Source organism: Citrus clementina, unplaced genomic scaffold (genome assembly GCF_000493195.1).
Source record: "Citrus clementina cultivar Clemenules unplaced genomic scaffold, Citrus_clementina_v1.0 scaffold_6, whole genome shotgun sequence".
Lineage (NCBI taxonomy): Eukaryota > Viridiplantae > Streptophyta > Magnoliopsida > Sapindales > Rutaceae > Citrus > Citrus x clementina.
The window spans coordinates 6,321,820-6,342,665 of record NW_006262139.1 but is presented as its reverse complement, the minus strand read 5'-3'; the positions used below and the strand labels follow the sequence as shown (position 1 = coordinate 6,342,665).

At 31.7% G+C, this 20,846-nt stretch overlaps 2 protein-coding genes across 2 annotated transcripts; both read left to right on the top strand.

Annotated features, from left to right (window-relative positions):
• Positions 1-1,888: 1,888 nt before the first annotated feature.
• Positions 1,889-2,859, top strand: LOC112097310. The gene is made up of 3 exons (XM_024182494.1): positions 1,889-2,359; positions 2,441-2,699; positions 2,759-2,859. The coding sequence occupies exons 1-3, from the start codon at positions 1,889-1,891 to the stop codon at positions 2,857-2,859; spliced, it is 831 nt and encodes a 276-aa protein (XP_024038262.1).
• Positions 2,860-7,671: 4,812 nt separating this feature from the next.
• Positions 7,672-13,082, top strand: LOC18038036 (carotene epsilon-monooxygenase, chloroplastic). Its single transcript, XM_006428462.2, has 9 exons — positions 7,672-8,383; positions 8,931-9,227; positions 9,306-9,503; positions 9,930-10,031; positions 11,158-11,298; positions 11,442-11,549; positions 12,070-12,152; positions 12,320-12,482; positions 12,828-13,082. Exons 1-9 carry the CDS (start codon positions 7,901-7,903, stop codon positions 12,888-12,890), a joined length of 1,638 nt encoding a protein of 545 aa, XP_006428525.1. The 5' UTR covers positions 7,672-7,900; the 3' UTR covers positions 12,891-13,082.
• Positions 13,083-20,846: the final 7,764 nt, after the last annotated feature.

Below are 20,846 nucleotides of genomic sequence, written 5' to 3'. Positions count from 1 at the left end.
TTAGACAAAAAGAAGAAAATAATTCTAAGAAGTAATCACCAACATTTTTTATAATACTGTTGGTAGAAACTATCCAATTTCTCAACATCCAACAAACCCATGAACCTATTCTTTCCCTAATAAACAAAAGCATAAGAAAGGAAAAAACATGTGTTTTTATCACCCTCCACTAGCCATGAAACATAGGCATATTATTCCTAATATTAATCTTTCTCATGCAGAAGCCCATCAATTTCAGCCTCTAAGCAATTGTTAGAGTGCAATTTATGCACTAGTTTAGCGTTGTTTACTTCATTTAATATCGATGTTTTGTACTTAATAATAGTGATTTACTTGTATTTTATTTTTGTATATGCAATTTTATTAATTGGTGCTAAAATTGAGCTACAAAATTATGTTTGAGAATGATTGTTTTCTTAGAAAAATTATGAGTGTCAGAAGAACTTTATTGATAAGGCGTGGGCGCCTGCTGTCAATTACGGACCTGCAGTTTTTAGTTTAACATGTTTTGTATTTTTTGTTATTTTTGTAATTACGAATTTAATATTTTAGATATTAGTATTTAATTTTAAAAAGAACTCTAGAGGAGAAGAGAGAGAAGAGTATTTAAGGGAGAAATCTATTGTGAAAAGGTGGGATTTTTGAAGAAGAAAGAAACCCTATATCTAAATTTTTCTCTTCTCTCTATGAATAACTAAACCTATTATTCTGGTTGAAGGTTAATGAAGCTTTGATTCATCAGTACTGTGAGATCTTTCTTATACTTTAATTGTTTTATTGCTTTTTGGGTATTTGTTTATTCTCTGAATTATTGTCATGATTATGTTTGTTAATTAGATAATTGGCCACTATTAAATTATCAACTTAATCTATTGTCAATTAAAAAATTCATCGTATGAAGATTTTAATGTTTGTGACAAATAGCATAGCAGTGCGTTGTGTTATGAGAATAAACAATCTAATTTAAATGAACCATCATATGCGTTTGTTGATTAGGATTTGGGTCTCTCTGATTTTTCAGGCTGTCAATTGATTAAATCCTATGATCGTATTTAGGGTTTTCTATTGATTAGGAAAATAACCAACGGTCGTACCTTGGTTATCGACTAGTTAAGGAGAGATTGGCGATTAGAGGGTCTCAGTAGCTACAATCGGTCTATTCATAAGTAGTAATGATTTATATTTGAATCAATGATCAGTAGTCGAATCAAGCTAAGTTAATTCCTTCAACGAGAGCTTTCCCCAATTTGAATTACAATTTTAATTTGCATTCTTGTTATTTTAATTTGATTTTTATTATTGTCAACAACCCCATTTTGTATTTTACATTTTAAAAGGATTTAAATAATTACCGATCTCTGTGGACATGACCCTGCTCAATCACTATACACAATTTATTTAGAGTATGTGTTTATTTTTGCTGGCTTCGACAACCAACAAATTTTGGCGCCGTTGCCGGGGATTGGTGTCGTTTATTTAATTATTTTTACGTTTTACTTGGTGTATAGTTCATTCTTCTCGTACATGTACACTTTCGTTTGATCCTGAAATTGAGAAGACAACTCGCTAGCTGAGACAGCAGACGAAGCGAGCTAAGCAACGATCCTCGTCGCCTTTGCTTTCTGAAACAGATACGGTGCCTGATTTGGTTGAATCATCTAGCGATTCAGAAGAACAAGTGATGGATAGAGCTGCACCTGTAGAAAGAACTCTTAGAGAGTTAGCTGAACCAGACTTGAATCAGCAACCACTCTGCATTCAATATGTAGACTTGGAGGTAAATTTTGAATTAAAGTCTGGTCTTATTCATTTGTTACCCAAGTTTCATAGTTTTACAGGTGAAGATCCTCATAAATATCTCAAGGAGTTTCATGTTGTATGTTCAAGTATGAGGCCACAAGGCATGACTGAAGAGCAGATTAAGTTGCGTGCTTTTCCTTTCTCTTTAGATGGACTAGCTAAAGACTGGGTGTACTACTTGCCTACTGGATCGATTACAACGTGGAATAGTTTGAAGAAGCAGTTCCTTGAGAAGTACTTTCCTGCTTCAAGAGCTGCCAACATCAGAAAAGACATTTGTGGGATCAGACAACTTCATGGGGAGACTTTGTATAAGTATTGGGAGCGATTCAAACAATTATATGCCAGTTGTCCTCAGCATCAGATTTATGATCAACTTCTTATTCAATATTTTTATGAGGGATTGTCATTGATGGATATGAGTATGATAGATACTACTAGTGGAGGTGTGTTGGTGAACAAGACCCCTACTCAAGCAAGGGAGTTGATCTCAAATATGGCTGTCAATGCACAACAATTTGGCAGCAGGCAAGATCCCACTTCAAGGAAGGTGAATGAGGTAAATATTTCTTCTGTTGAACAACGTTTAGATAAACTTACTTCTCTTGTGGAAAAGTTTGTTGTAAGTAATATGCAACAGGTAAAGACTTGTGGCATTTGTTCCAATATGGGTCATTCAACTGATATGTGTCCTACACTTCAAGAAAAACGCGTTGAACAAGCCAATGCAGTTGGAGGATTTCCAGGCATGCCTCAAAGGAGGTATAATTCTTATGAGCAAACATACAATTTGGGATGGAAGGATCATCCCAACTTCAACTATGGAGTTAGGCCATCAGGATTACCACAACAATACCAACCAAGACAACCAGCACCTCCACAGTCAAACTCCAAGTCAGGTATATCTCTTGAAGAAATTGTTAAATCACTTACGACTAATACTCAACAATTTCAGTAGGCAACTACAACAAGCATTCAGAATTTAGAGAGCCAAATGAGTCAATTGGGGACTACAATGAGCCGTCTAGAGTCTCAAGTATCAGGGAGATTGTTGGTTGACCAACAAATTTTGAGACAGAAGCCCATCAATTTCAGCCTCTAAGCAATACACACGGTTACCATCTGTATAATGCTCTCCCCCAATCTGCAAATCCCGCAACTCAAATATTTTGCATCCTCCTACTTATGCCAACCCTTAAACTCACGACTATTCCACTGAGAGAGAGTTGCAACTGTTGAACGAACCCTCTGCTGAAAAATATCAACCTGATCCACCTCTTCGAAACCATGGTCTCGTCAAAAATGAAAAAATAATCTCGCAGCATTGGTCATACTCCTTCTAAAAAGCTTTATATTGAAAATGGCACTTACACGAAAAAAAAAAAAAAAAAACATCATTAGCATAACCTACCGAATTTTTAAAGGATATCAAAACAGAACTATGATTAGAATCCCAACCAATGAAATGAGTGACTACATTGAAAAAACCCAAGGCTTATCAACGAAAATTGCATAGAAGACGGTCCAAACATTCCTTCACCAAATGCCTACCTATCTATTGATTGTTCCAAGTATACGGAAATCCAAAAAAAACCAATATCCAGCAGTTCATAATCCCAAAAAACAAACTGGAAATTGGTCATCATTTCCAAATTCCTAGGCAACCCATCAAGTTTTTCTAATGGTTTCAAAGTCTCATTAAAATCACCCCTAATCATCCACAACAAAGAAAACGAATAATGCAATCTATATAATAGGTCCCACATATGAATTTTCATGAGAGCTTCTGTGTGCCCATAAATTCCAATAAAACGTCACAAGAAATCATCATTCATCCGAATAGCGGCATCAATATGGTGCAAATTGTATATATGCACAAAAACATTAATCTCTCACTACCAGAGCAAAGATAAACACCCTGACGTCTGTGATGATCAACAGGCAAATAATTATCAAACCCTAAACATGAACACCTGTGTTTGCATCTCAGATATAGCCAATTTTGTTTCACACAAGAATATAATTTGTGGCATACCTCATACAAAATTTTTTTAAAGTACACAAAATGTCTCAACCAGACCTTGAATATTCCAGTATAAGACATTCATTGCAACCGACGGGGCTGAGACTCAACACCTACTGATAATTGTGAAGAAACATTAGCAAAAGCCAATGAATCACCATTAATTACCCCATGGGCATAATCCTCATATGCCAATCGTACCCATTTTCCATAGCCATTCCCATCCTCAACCTCCTCGTCAATGAGCCTTTTTGATGCCACAGCCAAGGGAATATAAACTAGGGTAGAACTCCCCCCCCCCCTCCTCTCCAAACACTTACATTGCTTCTATTTAGCTTTATCATCCACAGACTTGCTGAGTTTTTCCACCATCTCTAAATATTCATGTTGATCTTTATTAGTACTGCCTAATGTCACAAACCACTCAAATTTGCCACCAATGAAGGTTAAATTTGTGCGCACAAGTACACTCAGTAAAAGTCCATCTAGAAGTGGAGTGCATTTAGTAACATAGTGTGCTCAACACTAAAGGAAGGATGCATTTAGAAATGAGATATGCTCAACATTGGGTCGCCTCACATAACTAACCAATCGTGGTAGCTTAGCGATCAACCAAGCCAAGCCCGAATTTTAGACTTTTCTACAATTGTAAATAACTTAAAAGTTTCTACATTTTTGCATTTAATTCCTAGCTAGATATTTAGGCAACTTGCATTCACTTGATAGGAAGCTTCATGAGCTAGCACCAATACTATAAATAGAGGCGAGCACCCCTCGTTTACTCACCACACCAAGCACATTTCATTACACATACACAACACACACAAGCTCTCAAGCTCTCTTGTATTTTCTCATTTGTGAGTAATAAAATTATATTTGGCCATATTGCTCTCTCTTCTCTCTAGCATTGTCACAAGCAGCCTTGCTTGGCTAGCTTGAGAAGAGCGAAAGGCTTACTTAGCAACTTTTGTACTAGAAGTTATTTAAGCGCCGCACGGGTTGCTACACAACAAAACTCATCCCGTGACACCAAGCTAGGTTTAAAATCACGAGAAACGCCGCCTTGACATCCTTACAGTTGGCATTAGTTTCTAGAGAAGCATCCAATGCCACATCACCATCCAGAGAAATGATATCACATTTGGAGTAGAGTCACGTGCATGGTCTCAGCTATCATTAAAATGAGAAGTCACATGTGTATCAGTGAGAGAATGAGGCAGCAAACATGTTGTGCGAGAAGTTTGTTTCCTTACAGTCCGTTGCACGATGAAAAACCATTATCACCCCGTTAACCCTTGACTTGTAGCCCCACAAAGATGCTTCTACTTTCCCCACTGTTATAACTAACTTTATCACCACTAAAGCGATTCAAAATTTCCTCCACAATATCAAGAGAATGTCCCTCACCATTTTTGTCATGTTTATCCCTTTGAGAAGCCAACTTTGGACTAGAGGTTTCTGATACTAAATCATCATGCTCCGAAGAAGCATTACGGCCCACCATCTTATTGTGATCAATAGCCACACGAATCCAAGGGGCATAATCAATCCTAACACTCGCACCCTTTTCAACTTTAGCAAGTTCAAAAGCAGCACAATCTGTAATACCCCAAATCTCCTAAGGGTATTTAAGTCTTTTTAATTTTTAGTGATCCTTTTTACCCTAATATAAATAGGACAAGTTGTATTTTCCATTATGAGAGAGGAAGAAGGAGAAATCGGCTAAGACAAAAAAAAATGACAGAAGAGAGAGAAAGAAAGAGAGAGAGAGAGAGAGAGAGATGGAGAGAAAAGAGAGAAAAAGAAAAGAAAAAGAGAAGAAGAAAATCTTCTTCTTCTTCTTTGTTCTGCCATGACAACACATGAGATCAAATTGCATAATATGAATTGGGTATTGTTGAGAGAAGATTTGGATTTGGAGGTAAGTTTTAATTCTTGGTTTTTATTAATTCGTTATGGAGAAGTATGATTGCAATAGAACTAGAACCTAAGATTTTGCATAAATATGCTGACAGTGAATTATTACGAAAATTATAGTAATTTGCACAAATTGATTTTGATTCTGATTTTTGGGGTGTTACACAATCCCAAATTAGATGTTCAAAATGACCACAAAAATAACAGAAATTCGACAAGCGTTCATACATAATAGGGAGCACATCGGATCCTCTTTAGTATGAAAACGAACCAACAAGCTTGACTAAATAGGTTTGGAGATATTACTTGAGACTCGAATACCAAGACACTGCCCAATATAATCACCATAAGTCCATAAGGTCCAACATCCACTTGCTGCAACACCAAGCATGCCCCTAATAAATTTTTCCATCTCCATTGACATATACTTCAGAGGCACATTAAGAATACGCACCCAAAATGCAATCGAAGAGAAGCGAAAAAAAAAAAATATCTATCCAGTATGCTGCGCTCGAATGCCCCGTGTAAATTTTCAAATTATAGGAATACTTTTCACAAAAACATCAATGTTGAACGATTTTGACATTAAGATCTTGCCAGGCAGACACGTAGCAGTCCTTGCATCCCCTCATCATTGCACTTTATCAAATACCACTACTCTTGCAGTCCTTTCCTTCAACGAAAGCACACTACAAAGACGGACGAGTTACAAAGTGTCCATAAGCACCAAAAAGAAAAAAAAAACTAGAGAAAATCAAACAAAGAAACCAAAAAAGAGGCTCACTCGAGCACTCTCATACTACTATCCTCTGGTAAAGATAGAGGGTTCATAAGGAGACCTGATATATATAAGTAATAATTTTTTAAAATTAAATAAGCTTTTTTATTTCTATTAATAAGAGTTTAAATTTTAAACTTTTGAGAGTAAAAGTTAAAATTTTTTTAAAAAATATTTAAAATATCTTTTATTCATTATACAGTCATTTATTTCGTAATTTTAAAAACTTACATATTAAATTAATTTTATAATTTTTAATAAAAATTTCCATTAACAACTAAACAATTAAAAAAAATTTAATATAAATTCTGTTTATAAAATTTTATAATAAAAACTTTACTTAATAAATTAATGAAAAATATATATAAAATGAAGCCTTAGGTCATCTCCAATGTAACACTAAAACTAACACCAAACCACCTTTTACACTATTTTTAGTGTAAAATGCTTCTCCAATGTAACATCAAAACCAACACCAAAATAGTGTTATGAATAGTATTACACCAAATATGGTTCAACACTATTCATTTAGTGTTAGGAAAAAAAAATTTCAAATATTCTTATTACTTTTTCTTATTTACATATATGTCATATTTTATATAATATTTTAAGTTATTATAATTATTTTTGTTATTATTTTTATTTCATTTTTTTAATTTTTGAATATTAACAAATATTTTAAATAAAAATATTCAACACAAAATTAATAATAAAAATAAAATACCAAGAACATTAATTACTAGATTACATATTACAAAATTAAAAATACAAAATTAAATTAACACAAATTAAAAAAGCTACTACTACTAGTATAAATTAGAACAATTATTTAATAATCTGAGAGATCATTAATTTTCATAATGTACTTCAATTAACACAATAAATATTACTATTAATATAGATAATTAAGTAATAAATAATTTTCATAATGTACTAATTTAGTTAATTAAATACAAATTTAATAATTTTCTATATTTTTTTGTTAATCGATATAATATTATTTATTACTTAATTATCTATATTAATAATAATATTTATTGTGTTAATTGAATTAATTCTTGATAATTAAAAGAATAAAAAGAAGAATATTTTTTTGGTGTAAATGGGTTGGAGATGAAATAGTAATGATGTGAAAAAGGTGTATTTTTTGTGTCGGTGTTACACCATAATAGTGTTAAGCACCGGAGATGCTCTTACTGCAATTTATGGGATTGGTTTATGGGTTGCAACTTGGGAATGATTAGTTGGTGTTTAGCGAAAGGCAAAGTAAGCAAACCCCATCCATTCCTCACTCCGGCGTAGCTCTATATATGGCGCCAAGTACAGCAGCAGGCTAACTGAATCAGTAAGTCATAGTGACGACGTCGTTTCAAATTGGAAGCATGCAATCATTACATTCTTTCTCATCGTTATCCGTCCTCGCACCGCCAGTACGTCTCCAGAAACCCACCAAAACACCCAATTTTGTCACCATCAAATCCTGCATTAACAGAAACCCAAAAGAAGAGTCGGGCAGCAAAGCACGCTCATGGGTCAGCCCAGATTGGCTCACTTCGTTGACCAAGTCTCTGACCATAACCCAAAGCGATGAGTCGAATATACCTGTAGCGAGTGCTAAGCTTGACGACGTGACTGATCTTCTTGGTGGAGCTCTGTTTCTTCCCTTGTTTAAATGGATGAACGTGTATGGACCCATTTACAGGCTGGCTGCTGGACCTAGAAATTTCGTTGTGGTTAGTGACCCGGCAATTGCTAAGCATGTTCTAAGGAACTACGGCACCAAGTATGCTAAAGGTCTTGTATCGGAGGTCTCCGAGTTTCTCTTTGGCTCGGGTTTTGCCATTGCTGAAGGCCCTCTTTGGATGGTAACTCTTCTTTTTTTCACTCAATCGCATTTTTCTTTTTTCTTTTTTGGTTGTCTCTTGTGTGCTTGTTTCTTGATTTGGACCTTCCATCTTAGCTTTTCTCAAATAGGTACCACATTTTCCTCTAGATTTTACTGATTGAGGCTATTTTTCGGCTCTTACCTTGTTAGCCGTTGTCCTAACTTGCGATTGGGTTTTAGATTCTCTTGTGGCTTATGATGTATTGTTGGCCGCAATTTACAAAGAAAATTAGTTGAAAAAAAAAGGTCAAAAGAATTACATATTAGTTTTTGAACATGTTACTTTTTGAATATAAAATGAGGATTCTACGTGTTACAAAATGTACATTTACATTTTGAAAATTGTTGCATATTATATAAAAAATGGTTTCAATATCAGTAACCCTAACTTTCCATAGCATGTTCTTTTGAAATGTGACTGGTTAATAATAAAAAGATAGTGATATAATGAGCTGTTTGATATTACCATTATTATGATCCTATTTTTTCTATTCATATTAATACTAAAAAAAATGGTTTCTTGACAGGGAAGGCGCAGGGCTGTGGCTCCATCTCTTCACAAGAAATACTTATCTGTGATAGTTGACCGTGTATTTTGTAAATGTGCTGAGAGATTGGTAGAGAGGCTGCAAACTGACGCTCTAAATGGAACTGCTGTTAATATGGAAGAAAAGTTTTCGCAGTTGACCCTTGATGTTATTGGTCTTTCGGTATTCAACTATAATTTTGATTCACTTACTGCTGACAGCCCGGTTATTGATGCAGTTTATACTGCTTTGAAAGAGGCTGAGCTTCGTTCAACTGATATTCTACCATATTGGAAGGCAGGTTCTTTTGTTTGATTTGATTTCTCTTTGTTCTACCCAGTTGGATTATTAAACCTTTAATGTTTTCTGTTACAGGTTAAAGCTTTGTGTAAGATTGTTCCTAGACAAATAAAAGCTGAAAAAGCAGTTACAGTGATTAGAAAAACAGTTGAAGAGCTTATTATAAAGTGCAAAGAAATTGTGGAAACTGAAGGTGAAAGAATTGATGACGAGGAATATGTGAATGACAGTGATCCAAGTATCCTCCGTTTTTTGCTTGCCAGTAGAGAAGAGGTTTTCCTGTGCTACTGACTAAACTCTATTATGTTTTAGCCTGATCAATGTGCTTCTATTTCAATATTTAGAATGCATTCATATGGTGTTAGAATAGAATAGAATAGAAGATCAATTTGTTTTAGCATTTGCCCATTGAAGGCTGCATTAGATTTTAATTGGGACAAAAATCAATGAGGGTAATAGTGTTTTAGATTATTTCAGCCTGGTTAATCAGTTTGCAAAGCATCACACAGCACCCATGTTCCTAATGTCTGGTTGGCTCGGATAATAGAAATAGTTAGAAAAGTCAAGTTTCTCCTCAGATATATTAAAGTGGTTTGAAATGACCATTTTGACTGCTAGATGGTAACTAGAAAAGTTTTTTTATAACACTTCGCCTACAGAGATTCTTAATTTTGACCTGAATGTTTTTGTAAATATCAGGTATCAAGTGTACAATTAAGAGATGACCTTTTATCTATGTTAGTTGCGGGCCATGAGACCACTGGTTCAGTTTTGACCTGGACACTATATCTTCTAAGCAAGGTACCCATCCTCTATGCATGTATCTATTTACAGAAAGTTTTTCTTTTTCTACATTCCCTTTCTTCTATAAACCTGTGATTTTTATTTTGACTTTAATATTGGAATTCAAAGACAACATCTTTAAGTTGTGGATTGAGATAGATCTTGGAATTGAAAAAGCCATTGTTTTACTCAATATTCTTTACACTTTGTCCACGGTGACTTCATCATCTCATTTGCTTACAGCCTCTATCAATTATTTTATACCTGAACAATTTGCTTCTTGCCAGGAAATGGAGAGTTTAATCAGGTTTACCCTCAGAAATAGACTTTTGGAGGTTACTAAATTAAGAAGCGTGGAGTCTATTTCTCCATGTGGTATTTTCTATTTTTTTGTCCCCACATGTTTTAATGTCCATATGAATCCCACTCTCTACCGAGGCCAAGTCTAATTTCAGTTTTTAATATCCTGCGCTAAATGGCTTGATGGCTGCTCACTCACTAAGGATTTTTTTTACATTTTGGCTCTTGGGTCACCTTATTTATCCAGATATGTAAAATCAGGAGGTAGTGTCAATTTTCCCGAGGAAAAGTTATGCACTTTCTTTTTCTAGTTAAGATCCAAATTTGGCTTATTTCTTGTCGACAACTTGTACTTAATGCGAACGAAGTGAAGGTCGTGATAACATGTGCGTAGGTGCAGAATTCATGGAACCTATGCCTTGATTTATTTGTTGTTGTGGTCCAGATTTGGCTTGTTTTTGGCAGGTAGCTTGTTTACAATGTACATCTAGTGAAAGACCGTGATAACTTATGTTTGTTAGGAAGTAAGATACATTACAGATATAGTGGTCTATGTTGATTATGTTTTATGGTAGCATCAGTTACCAACATATGTTCATTAGTGTAGTATCTGTGCTTCGTCTAAGTTATAAATTGATAACTAAATCCTTTCTGTCTTTTTAGTGTATCTCAGCAGAAAGGTTTATTTAGCATTTATATTCTGCTTTTATTCTTAGTGAGTTAGTGCCCTTGTGGCCATCTGTTGGAAGACTAAATAAACAGTAGATTTCCAAATTAACAATTGACGTCTGCTTTTGTATGTGCATTCTCAATGGCTCAGAATGTTTCTAAATATGTTCTTCAGGATTGTAACTCATTGATGAAAGCACAAGAAGAGATTGATAGAGTATTGCAGGGAAGATCTGCATCCTTTGAAGACATAAAAGATCTGAAATTCCTAACACGTTGCATAAATGAGTCAATGCGTCTCTACCCACATCCTCCTGTAGGCAGTCCTTGCCTTTCCACTTGATTGATTTTTATTTTAATGGAAACCTCTAATAGAGAATAAGAAGAAGAAAGAAAACCCATAATCTTGTAAAGTTAGTCTTTTTCTCGATATAATATCCCTGTTCAAAATTTTTGTAGGTCTTGATAAGAAGAGCTCAAGTAGATGATGTGCTCCCTGGAAATTACAAGGTTAATGCTGGTCAAGATATAATGATTTCAGTTTACAATATCCACCATTCCTCACAGGTATCTTAACTTCTGTGTTTGTTGGTTGAATGTGCCTTCTTTATTTACTGCATCTCAAAAGTATGTTTATTTAGGTTATACGTATGACTTAAATTTGAAAATGTCAAGAAACCACCCACTTTTACTTCGCAGCTGATCTACTCACCCCATTTATACTTGTCATTTTTTGATTAAATTTCACATTGGCTGTTGATTAAACACCAAAGCACCTCAATCCCAAACACCCCCCCCCCCCTCCCCCAAAACTGTTGCTTAAACCTGAGTTATCTTACTTTCTACTGTGATTCTGGAGAGACGTCATGAGAATTTTGTGAAAAGTAGGTAAAAAGAAAAAAAAAAGGACTGAAATGGTGGTCAAAGGTGTATTGGTCAATAATTATAATGTAGACTGAAATGATAAAATGGTCCGTGTATACGAAATGGGCTCAGCATGCTTGAAATATATTTTTTTTCTCCATTATCTTAAACCAGTTATGTTGTATTCCGTATCTTGATTATTATTTTGCTGTTATAAAACAAGGTCTGGGAGAGAGCAGAAGAGTTTTTACCAGAAAGGTTTGACTTGGAAGGCCCCATGCCCAATGAAACAAATACAGATTTTAGGTATTGTACTTCTGACTTTCAACAGATTAATCAACCTCGTTGTGATGCTCAATTCATGAAAATATGAGCTCTGTTTTGACAAAAATAATAGAAAGTAGAAACAACTCTTTTCATTTTCAGCTTATAATCAGTTTAACACTGTTAATTTGTCAAAACATTTGGTACAGATTCATTCCTTTCAGCGGAGGGCCTCGGAAGTGTGTTGGAGATCAGTTTGCTCTGCTAGAGGCTATTGTTGCTCTAGCAATACTCTTGCAGAATATGAACTTTGAACTAGTTCCTGATCAGAATATCAACATGACTACTGGAGCAACCATACACACAACGAATGTAAGACCTGGAATTTCTCTAACTCAAGAATTGAGATGATATGCTAATAGAATACGAGTTTTGATCCCTAACATTATCGTATTTAGTTGCTCTGTCAATGACATCATGTGAACAAGGATAGTTATGTACAATTTAGCAAATTTGCTTTGGACAATGATCTCAGTGTCATTTAAATCAGAATCAAAAAAACCATATGTCAGTAGTTTCCGCAATAATACGCATCATGCTGTTCTTAAGGACATGCGAGATAGAATAAATTCAGTTTTCAATTAACAAGCTGTAGCTGGTGCTTAACTTCTATCTTTCTAAACACGAGTGGGTCCTAATATATTGCTATTTTTGCAGGGTTTATACATGAAACTCAGACAACGACAACATTTAAATTCCTTTGTATCTACTTCAAGGTAAGTGGTCAAGTCGTTATAGCTGCTCGGATATATGGAGACAACCCGCCCCCCAAAAAAGAAAAGGAGGTAAAAATTAAAGTATTCTGTTTAGAGGTGACCCATTGATGATTATGGCAATTTAAATGAGAGCAACAGTTTACATTGAGCAGTCGCAATGCAGTTGCTTTAATATTTGTTGATTCTTTGGAGATCATTCACTTATGGTGCTGCTTTAAAATTAGTTGATTCTTTGGAGATCATTCATTCGGCTATGCTCCGCATATCATTAAGATTATGTTGTCTTAAAATTCTGTATGAATGTACTGTCATGATGATATTGTTTAGTGATCAGAAAGAATAAAAGACAGATTAGGACCAAATTTTGTCAATTTTGTTCAGTGTTGGTTACTGGGATTAGAGGTAATTTAGAGAGAGAGAGAGAGAGGGAAACAAAAAATTAAAAATAAAAATAAAATGTCATATTCAATGAACATCCAAAAACTTTGGTGTTCTCGTTCTGTAAGCGTAGCTGCATGGATTTCGGGATTTACCACCCAATCCTGTTGCGCCACCCTGTTAAAAAGATATAAAATCACTGATATCCAAATAATTAAAGGGAAAATAAGTTTTTCAACCCTGAAAAAAGGAGGGGCACTCTATAAAGGCAAAATCAAAGAACGGGCTGGACAAATTAGATTTTAGACAAATTTAATGTTAACTCGAGCATCCGAGTGTTTATTATCAAATCAAAACTGATGCTCAAGGCTGTAAGAGCTTGAGAATAGAGGATCTCATCATTTTCGAATGAAGATTTAGCTTCCTTAGATTATAACACATTTGCTTATTATTTATTTTAAAAATTCAATCTTGCAGACGATACTTTATTTTAAAAAAGAATAATTTTCCACGTGCAACTTATGCACTCGAAAGGTTTTGGGTCCATGGGGTTGAGTTTAAGACATTGATGGGATTTGAGGTTGGGACTCGAAAGCGCTGCCCAATTGAATTGGAGAGGAATAAAATTATTCTCTTGTTAATATATATAATTAAAACTTCAATAGTATAAATATATAATATTGTAGTAGATATATATATTTTATAATATTGATAAATTTTATTAAATAATTTATTTGTTTTTCGTGTCCGGCTAGAATTTTAATAATTTGATACGATTATTAAATAGATCATGTTTCAAGTCAACTTAAATTTGACGCTATACGAAACTGACATAATACAAACACGATCTGGTGATTTATTTTACTAACTCTACAATACGGATATAGAAAGCACCTGCATGATAGAACTTAGAAGGGCAACCAAATTAACTTTTTTAAAGCTGAATAATTTTTTGCCACTTCGGCCTTGGTCGAAGTGGTGGGCTGCTGCCCTCACAAGCGGTTCTAGCCCCCACAAAAGCATTGTGGGGGCTAAATGTTCTTTATATTTAAAAATTCTTCTCCCGCAAAATGCGAGTGAAGTATGGGCATCCCTCTCCTGTGAGGGGTTATTTGTCTGGGCATGTACTTCTTAGAATTTAATGTAATAATGTAAGTCCCAATTATGTATATCTGATTGTAAATATCAGTGTAATATCTCTGCTACAATAGCAATTGTTGTAAATATTTGTGTAATGCAGTAATCTAATGATTAATCAGTATTCAAAAAAAAAATTATCCTTTTCCTTTTTCTTTTTTTTTTCTTCTTTTTTTAACGATGTTCTTTTGGGAGCCCATATTGTTTGGACTAATATTTTGACTTATACCAACCTTGTTTTCGCAACCGGTTGCTATAGTTAATTTATACAATCAAGTTAATTTAATTAAAATAAATAAATTATTGATCATATTAATTTTTAAAAATAGTAATAACAATAAAAAGAGATAAATAAATTAAAAATGAAACAAACAAATTTTTTGTATGAACACTAAGAGAAGAAAATTATAAAATATGTAAGGAAAAGACAAAAGTTTATTTCATATTTTCTATGTTTTGTTTTATGTTTGAGTTTAAGAATTTTGTATTTCGTCGTATGTCTTATGTAATATATTCTAAATACTCTAAAAATTTTCTTTTTTCCCTATTTCATGTTGGCTTTCGTGTTTCATATCTAACATTTACAGTTCTAGTGTTAGCATCTTATGTTTAACAGTGCTCATATTTGATGTTCATTGTTGTATATTCTACATTAAGTGTTACATATATTCTACTCTTTGTTTCATGTATAAATGTCATGTTTCATGTTATAGATTGAGTTGCATCATCGAAGTTCAATATTTCATATTCTAAATACTCCTCCGATATTTACTTTTTTTCCCCCTTAATTTCATGTTTAATGTTGTTGTTTCAGATATAACATCCATTGTTACAGGTATGGAGTTAACCGTTTCATATTCTAAATGTCCCACAAAGATTTACCTTTTTCACATGTTTCATTTTAATGTTTTGTGTTTCACATTCTTATTTCATATATAACATTCACTACAAGAAAAAAGAGAAAAGTCAACAGGAATATGGTAATGTGTGTGTTATGTGTGTTGTAAAATGTGATATTTAACAACATTCGAAGATCACACGTTGGTAAAAGTAGCCAAAAGTTTAGTTTTAACAACACACTTCATGGCATGTTGCAAAACATATAATCGCAACAGTTTTGTGATAGTGGTAGATTTTATAGGCCAAATGACAACATGCAAACTCAGCACGTTGTTAAAGCTTTATCTTTAGTAACGTTTTTAGAACGTTGTTAATCAGAACGTACCACAACATTCTTTTGCTCCTTGTTATTTGTATTCAACAACGTGCTTCTTGTTATGTTGTGAAATATCATATCAAAACCTGTAAATGCATATTATTGATTATTATTATTATTATTTTGTACAACAATAACAAATCAAATAATTTCAAAAAATAATTCTTTTTCTTTTCTTTTTTTAGCCAATCATTAACTCTTCATTTTATTTAAAATTTAGAATTTTATTACTAGGATAAGATAAGGTCTTAGAAAGTTCATTCCATCAAAGATATGTATCTATTATAGATACCTAAAAATCAATTTGATTTTTGTAGTTATAGCCTAACAAATGACATTAATTCACTCTCAAGAATCGACTCATGTAAGCGAGGTTCGAATATCAAATGTTTTGTTTATACTCAAGAGATTTTACCAATAGAACTAGCTAATGAATTTTTATATTTTTTTATCTTATTGATATTTTTATTTACTAATTCAACTATTAATTTAAATTAATTAACAAATTACTAACCATATACAGTAAAAATCACTAACCATATTTGCTGCAAATATCACGTCACATTATAATAACGTAATTGACTCGCTATTTTATGATAATTCAAAAGGTAGCTTTTAATGGTAAATTTAGTTTATAAATACTATTTTAGTTTTTATCTTACGAAGAGAGATTTTGAAAATTTCAAAAAAATTAAAAATGCCGCAAAGCCCAACCCGCCACCCTCGTTGTAAGTTTTCAAAGTAATTTAAATAATAAATAAATAAATAAATCCGCTTCCTTAGTCGCTCTAAGAGCCACTCAACTCCCCTAATGACGAAGACAACGAAGGAACTAAGGAGATCTCACCATCATGTCTTCAACCTGTAAGTCAATTTCTATCAATTTCTTATGCCTTCTTCATGTTTGAAAAATCGTCTCTCACCAAAATAATAATAATAATAATAATAATAATAATAATAAATTATGGCAAAAGTGTATTGAAAAGTCCTACTTTTTCTCCTTTTCTTTTTTAATTTATTAAATTTTACATTCATGGGATTTTTGCTTTTGGAAATTAATAACTACGTTTTGAGAAATTCTAGAATACATCTGTTGTATTACAACTAATTAATACATATATGATATGTATAATTAAGTTTAATACAATCACCATTTACATAATAATTTACAAAATAAATACACACATATCATGATATTATTTATTATTATATGACTGACATGTTACAATAGATGTATTTTAAAATTTTTCCTAAGTTTCATGCTATACTCCTATTTTGTCCAGCGAGAATCTCGGAAATAGTAAAAAAAAAATAATAATAATAATAATGTCTAGCAGCGCCACTTGGGTTGAACGTTGGGGATCTATTCAAAGGTCTATCTTCTTTTTTTTCCCACCAACTCTAATTTTTTGGTTTTTTTTTAATGCTAATTAAGATGTACGTAAATTAAATGCTTATCTTTTTTTTGTCTTTTTAACTTAGTTTATAATGTAATTGTGTTATTATAATTATTTTGATTAATCTTGACTTTGTTTGTCTAGGAGATTTGATTTGATTGCTAATGAGATGATGGAGCTTGACCCAAGAAGAGGGTTTGGATGGAGCTGCTGAATGCTGATAACATTGTATGTGATGAAGAGATCACGTGAGAGTATTGAATTTTGTAATATAAATTGTTTTTAATTGTAGTGATTGTCAAATAAATTTATTGCTATTTTTTTAATGAAATATAATATTTTTATTCAATTATTAGTTTGTTTGTAGCTGTAAGTTTTTAATATTTATAAAAAAATATTGGAAAAATAAATAAAAGGATTTTGCAAGCAAAATGTGCATACAAAATAAATAAAATAAAGTAATCATATTGCATGTTGTTCAAAGAAATTTACATATAAAGGTTTTGACAACATTAATTTTGTGTTGTTTAAAGTATTTTTAACCACGAGCGCAAGACTTTTAGCAACGTGTCTTACATATTGTTAAAAGTAACATATCCTAAGACAACATCTTGATCCGCACGTTGTTAAAGGCTTTTAGCAATGTAAAATACTCATTGCTATATTTAGTTTTTCTTGCAGTGATTCATCATTACTTGTGAGGAGTTCATTGTTTCATGTTCGAAATGCCCCTAGAAGATCATTTTCTTTTTTTTTTTCCCTATTTCATTTCTTGACTTCATGTTTGACATTCATTTTCATACGTAGCATTTATAGTTACATGTACAAAGTTCAATGTTTCATGTTTACCGGTATTCATATTCGATATTCATAGTTGCATATTTGACATTAATTGTTACATATTTTGCGTTATGTATTTTATGTATGTAGAGTTGTTAAAATTTGACAGGACTCGATTACCTAGTACAAACACGAGACGAATAAATGGTTACGGGTCATCAAATTTAACAAGATTATTAAATGGGTCAGGTCCGAATTGACCCAATTTTTTTCCGTGTCGAGTTAGGGTTAAAGTTATTAGCTCATTTACCCGATTAATGACATGATTATATTTTTTTTGTTCTAAATTAATTTATAGGTTCTTGTCATCAAAGTTTAAATATTAGACATGATTCTCTCTATTTATTTTTTTGGTAAGGACGAACATATACACATTGTTTCATTTATAAAATTTTATATAGATTTAGAACTTCAATAGTATAAATTTACAAAATATTAGTAAATATGTGTATTTTATAATATCGATATAGAATATTATTTACATATAAATAATTAAAACTTCAATAGTGTAAATATGTAATATTTTGGTAGATATGTATGTTTTATAAGATCAAAAAGTTTTCTATATATAGTATGCAAATGTTTGATATAAATTTTGTTAAATATATAAATATTAAGTTCGTTATTAGATAACCCGTTTATTTTATGTGTCGGGTTCGAGTCTCAATATTTTGATACGATTATTAAATGAGTCGTGTTTGGATCAACCAGAATTTGATATAACAGGAAATTAACACGACACGAACACAACCCAGTGACCCATTTTTTCAGCTCTACATGTATGAATGGAATGTTTCATATTAACGTCACAAATAACATATTCAAGGTTTAATAGTTCATGTTATAATTGCTTTCCAAATGTTTACCTTTTTTTCCAGTCCATGTTTGACGTACATGTTTCATATATGATGTTTAGAGTTACATTTATAGAATTTATTGTTGTATATTTAGAGGTTGAGTGAAATTTTATTCCCCTCATCAGTTATCAAGAATCTTCAGTAAATCTCCAAATAAATTTTAGTTAACACTCTACTCCGAAATCATTGCTCCATTATTAAAATTAAGATCAATAGAGTATGAGGTCAAAATAAATTTTTAGATTACTAATTTAATTAATCAATTAATAATTTTTATCATCAATTAATAAAAATATATTATTTTTTTAGTTAATGGATTTTTCATTTTTCGAAGGTAACAATTTTTTTTTAACACAAAAAAAATTATCCCACAAAAAATTACTGATAATTTGTGAAAAATTAAAATGTAATTTTCTTGTTCTAAACATAATATAAAACAATTATGGACACTTTGTGAAACAAATAATAAGACTCTATCAAACATAAGTTGAAAATATTTTATTGATGTAATAACTAAAATCTCATTTAATTATTGATATGGGAAGAAAAAAATTATAAATTTGCAATATTATTTTTTATATTTAACGATAAAAGAATTAATTTCATTTTCTAAACAACAAAATAGTGCAATATATGTATGAATATATATGTTACTTATATATGTCATAAATAAATTTGTTATTTAAATTTAAATGTTTATTATAATAATAAAGATAAATTTTACAAGGATACAATAGTCATTACACAGCTGCATTATCCAATGCAAATTAAGGATATTAAACTAACGTCACGGGCATTTTAGGCTAATATGGAAAACTAAGGGACAAATTAATTTTAATACAAACCACAAGGACCCAGATGAAATTTCACAGATAAAATTATCATATTCCTACTAGTAACAACTAATTTAAAATTATTCTATTATTTATTAATATCAAGTGTTAGATACTATTACAAGTGGCTCCTGCAGCATATAAAGGCACTTTTTATATTTTAAAAAATATAAAATCCTTTTGCGTCATCGTGTTCAAAAAAATATAAAAATCACTGACATATAAATAATTAAACGGAATTTAACTTTTTTAACTCTAAAAGAGCAGGGGTAATATAAAAAAAAATACTTTAAAAAAAGGGAAAATAAAATAACGGGTTGGATAAATTTTCCAAGTATTCATTCGGAATAATTTGTTTAGATTTTTGTCAAATTTATTGTTAATTTGAGTATCGGAACGTTTTCTAACAAAATTGATGCTTCAGGCTTTAAAAGCATGAGAACGAAGGATGATCTCGTCATTTTTAAATGAAGATTTTGCTCCCTTCGATTATAATACATTTGCTTATTTTTTTAATTTGAAAATTCAATCTTGAAAACTAGAGTTGGTAAAATGGATCATCGGATTGTGTTCATATCGTGTCAGTTTCTTGTCGTATCAGTTTCATGTCGTGTTAAATTTAAGTCGACCCAAACTCGTCCCATTTAATAATCGTGTTAAAATATTGAGACCTAAACTCGACACGAAAAAATAATAGGATTACCTAATAACCCACTTAATATCTATATATTAAACAAAATTTACATAAAATATTTACACATTGTCATACATACATAAGTACATACATAATTTATCGATATTATAAAATGTAATATCTATCAAAATATTACACATTTACACTATTGAAGTTTTAATTATATATATGCAAATAATAATATATATTGATATTATAAAATATACATGTTTACTAATATTTTACATATTTGTATAATTGAAACTTTAAATGTATATAAAATTTTATAAATAAAACACTGTGTTTATATTCATCTTTTCAAAAAATAAAAAATAAAAGAGAAAATCATCTCTAATATTTGAGTTTTGATGACAAAAACATACAAATTAATTTAAAATATAAAATGTAATCGTGTCATTGATCTGGTAAATGGGTGAAGAACTTTAATTCTAACCCGATACGAAAAAAAATTATGTTAATTCCAATCTGACCCATTTAATAATCGTGTCAAATTCAATAATTTATATCTATTTATTTGTATCGTGTTCGTACCAGTAATCAGATCGTATCAAAATTTATCAACTCTATTGAAAACAATGCTTTAATTTAAAAAAAGAATAGTCTTGAAA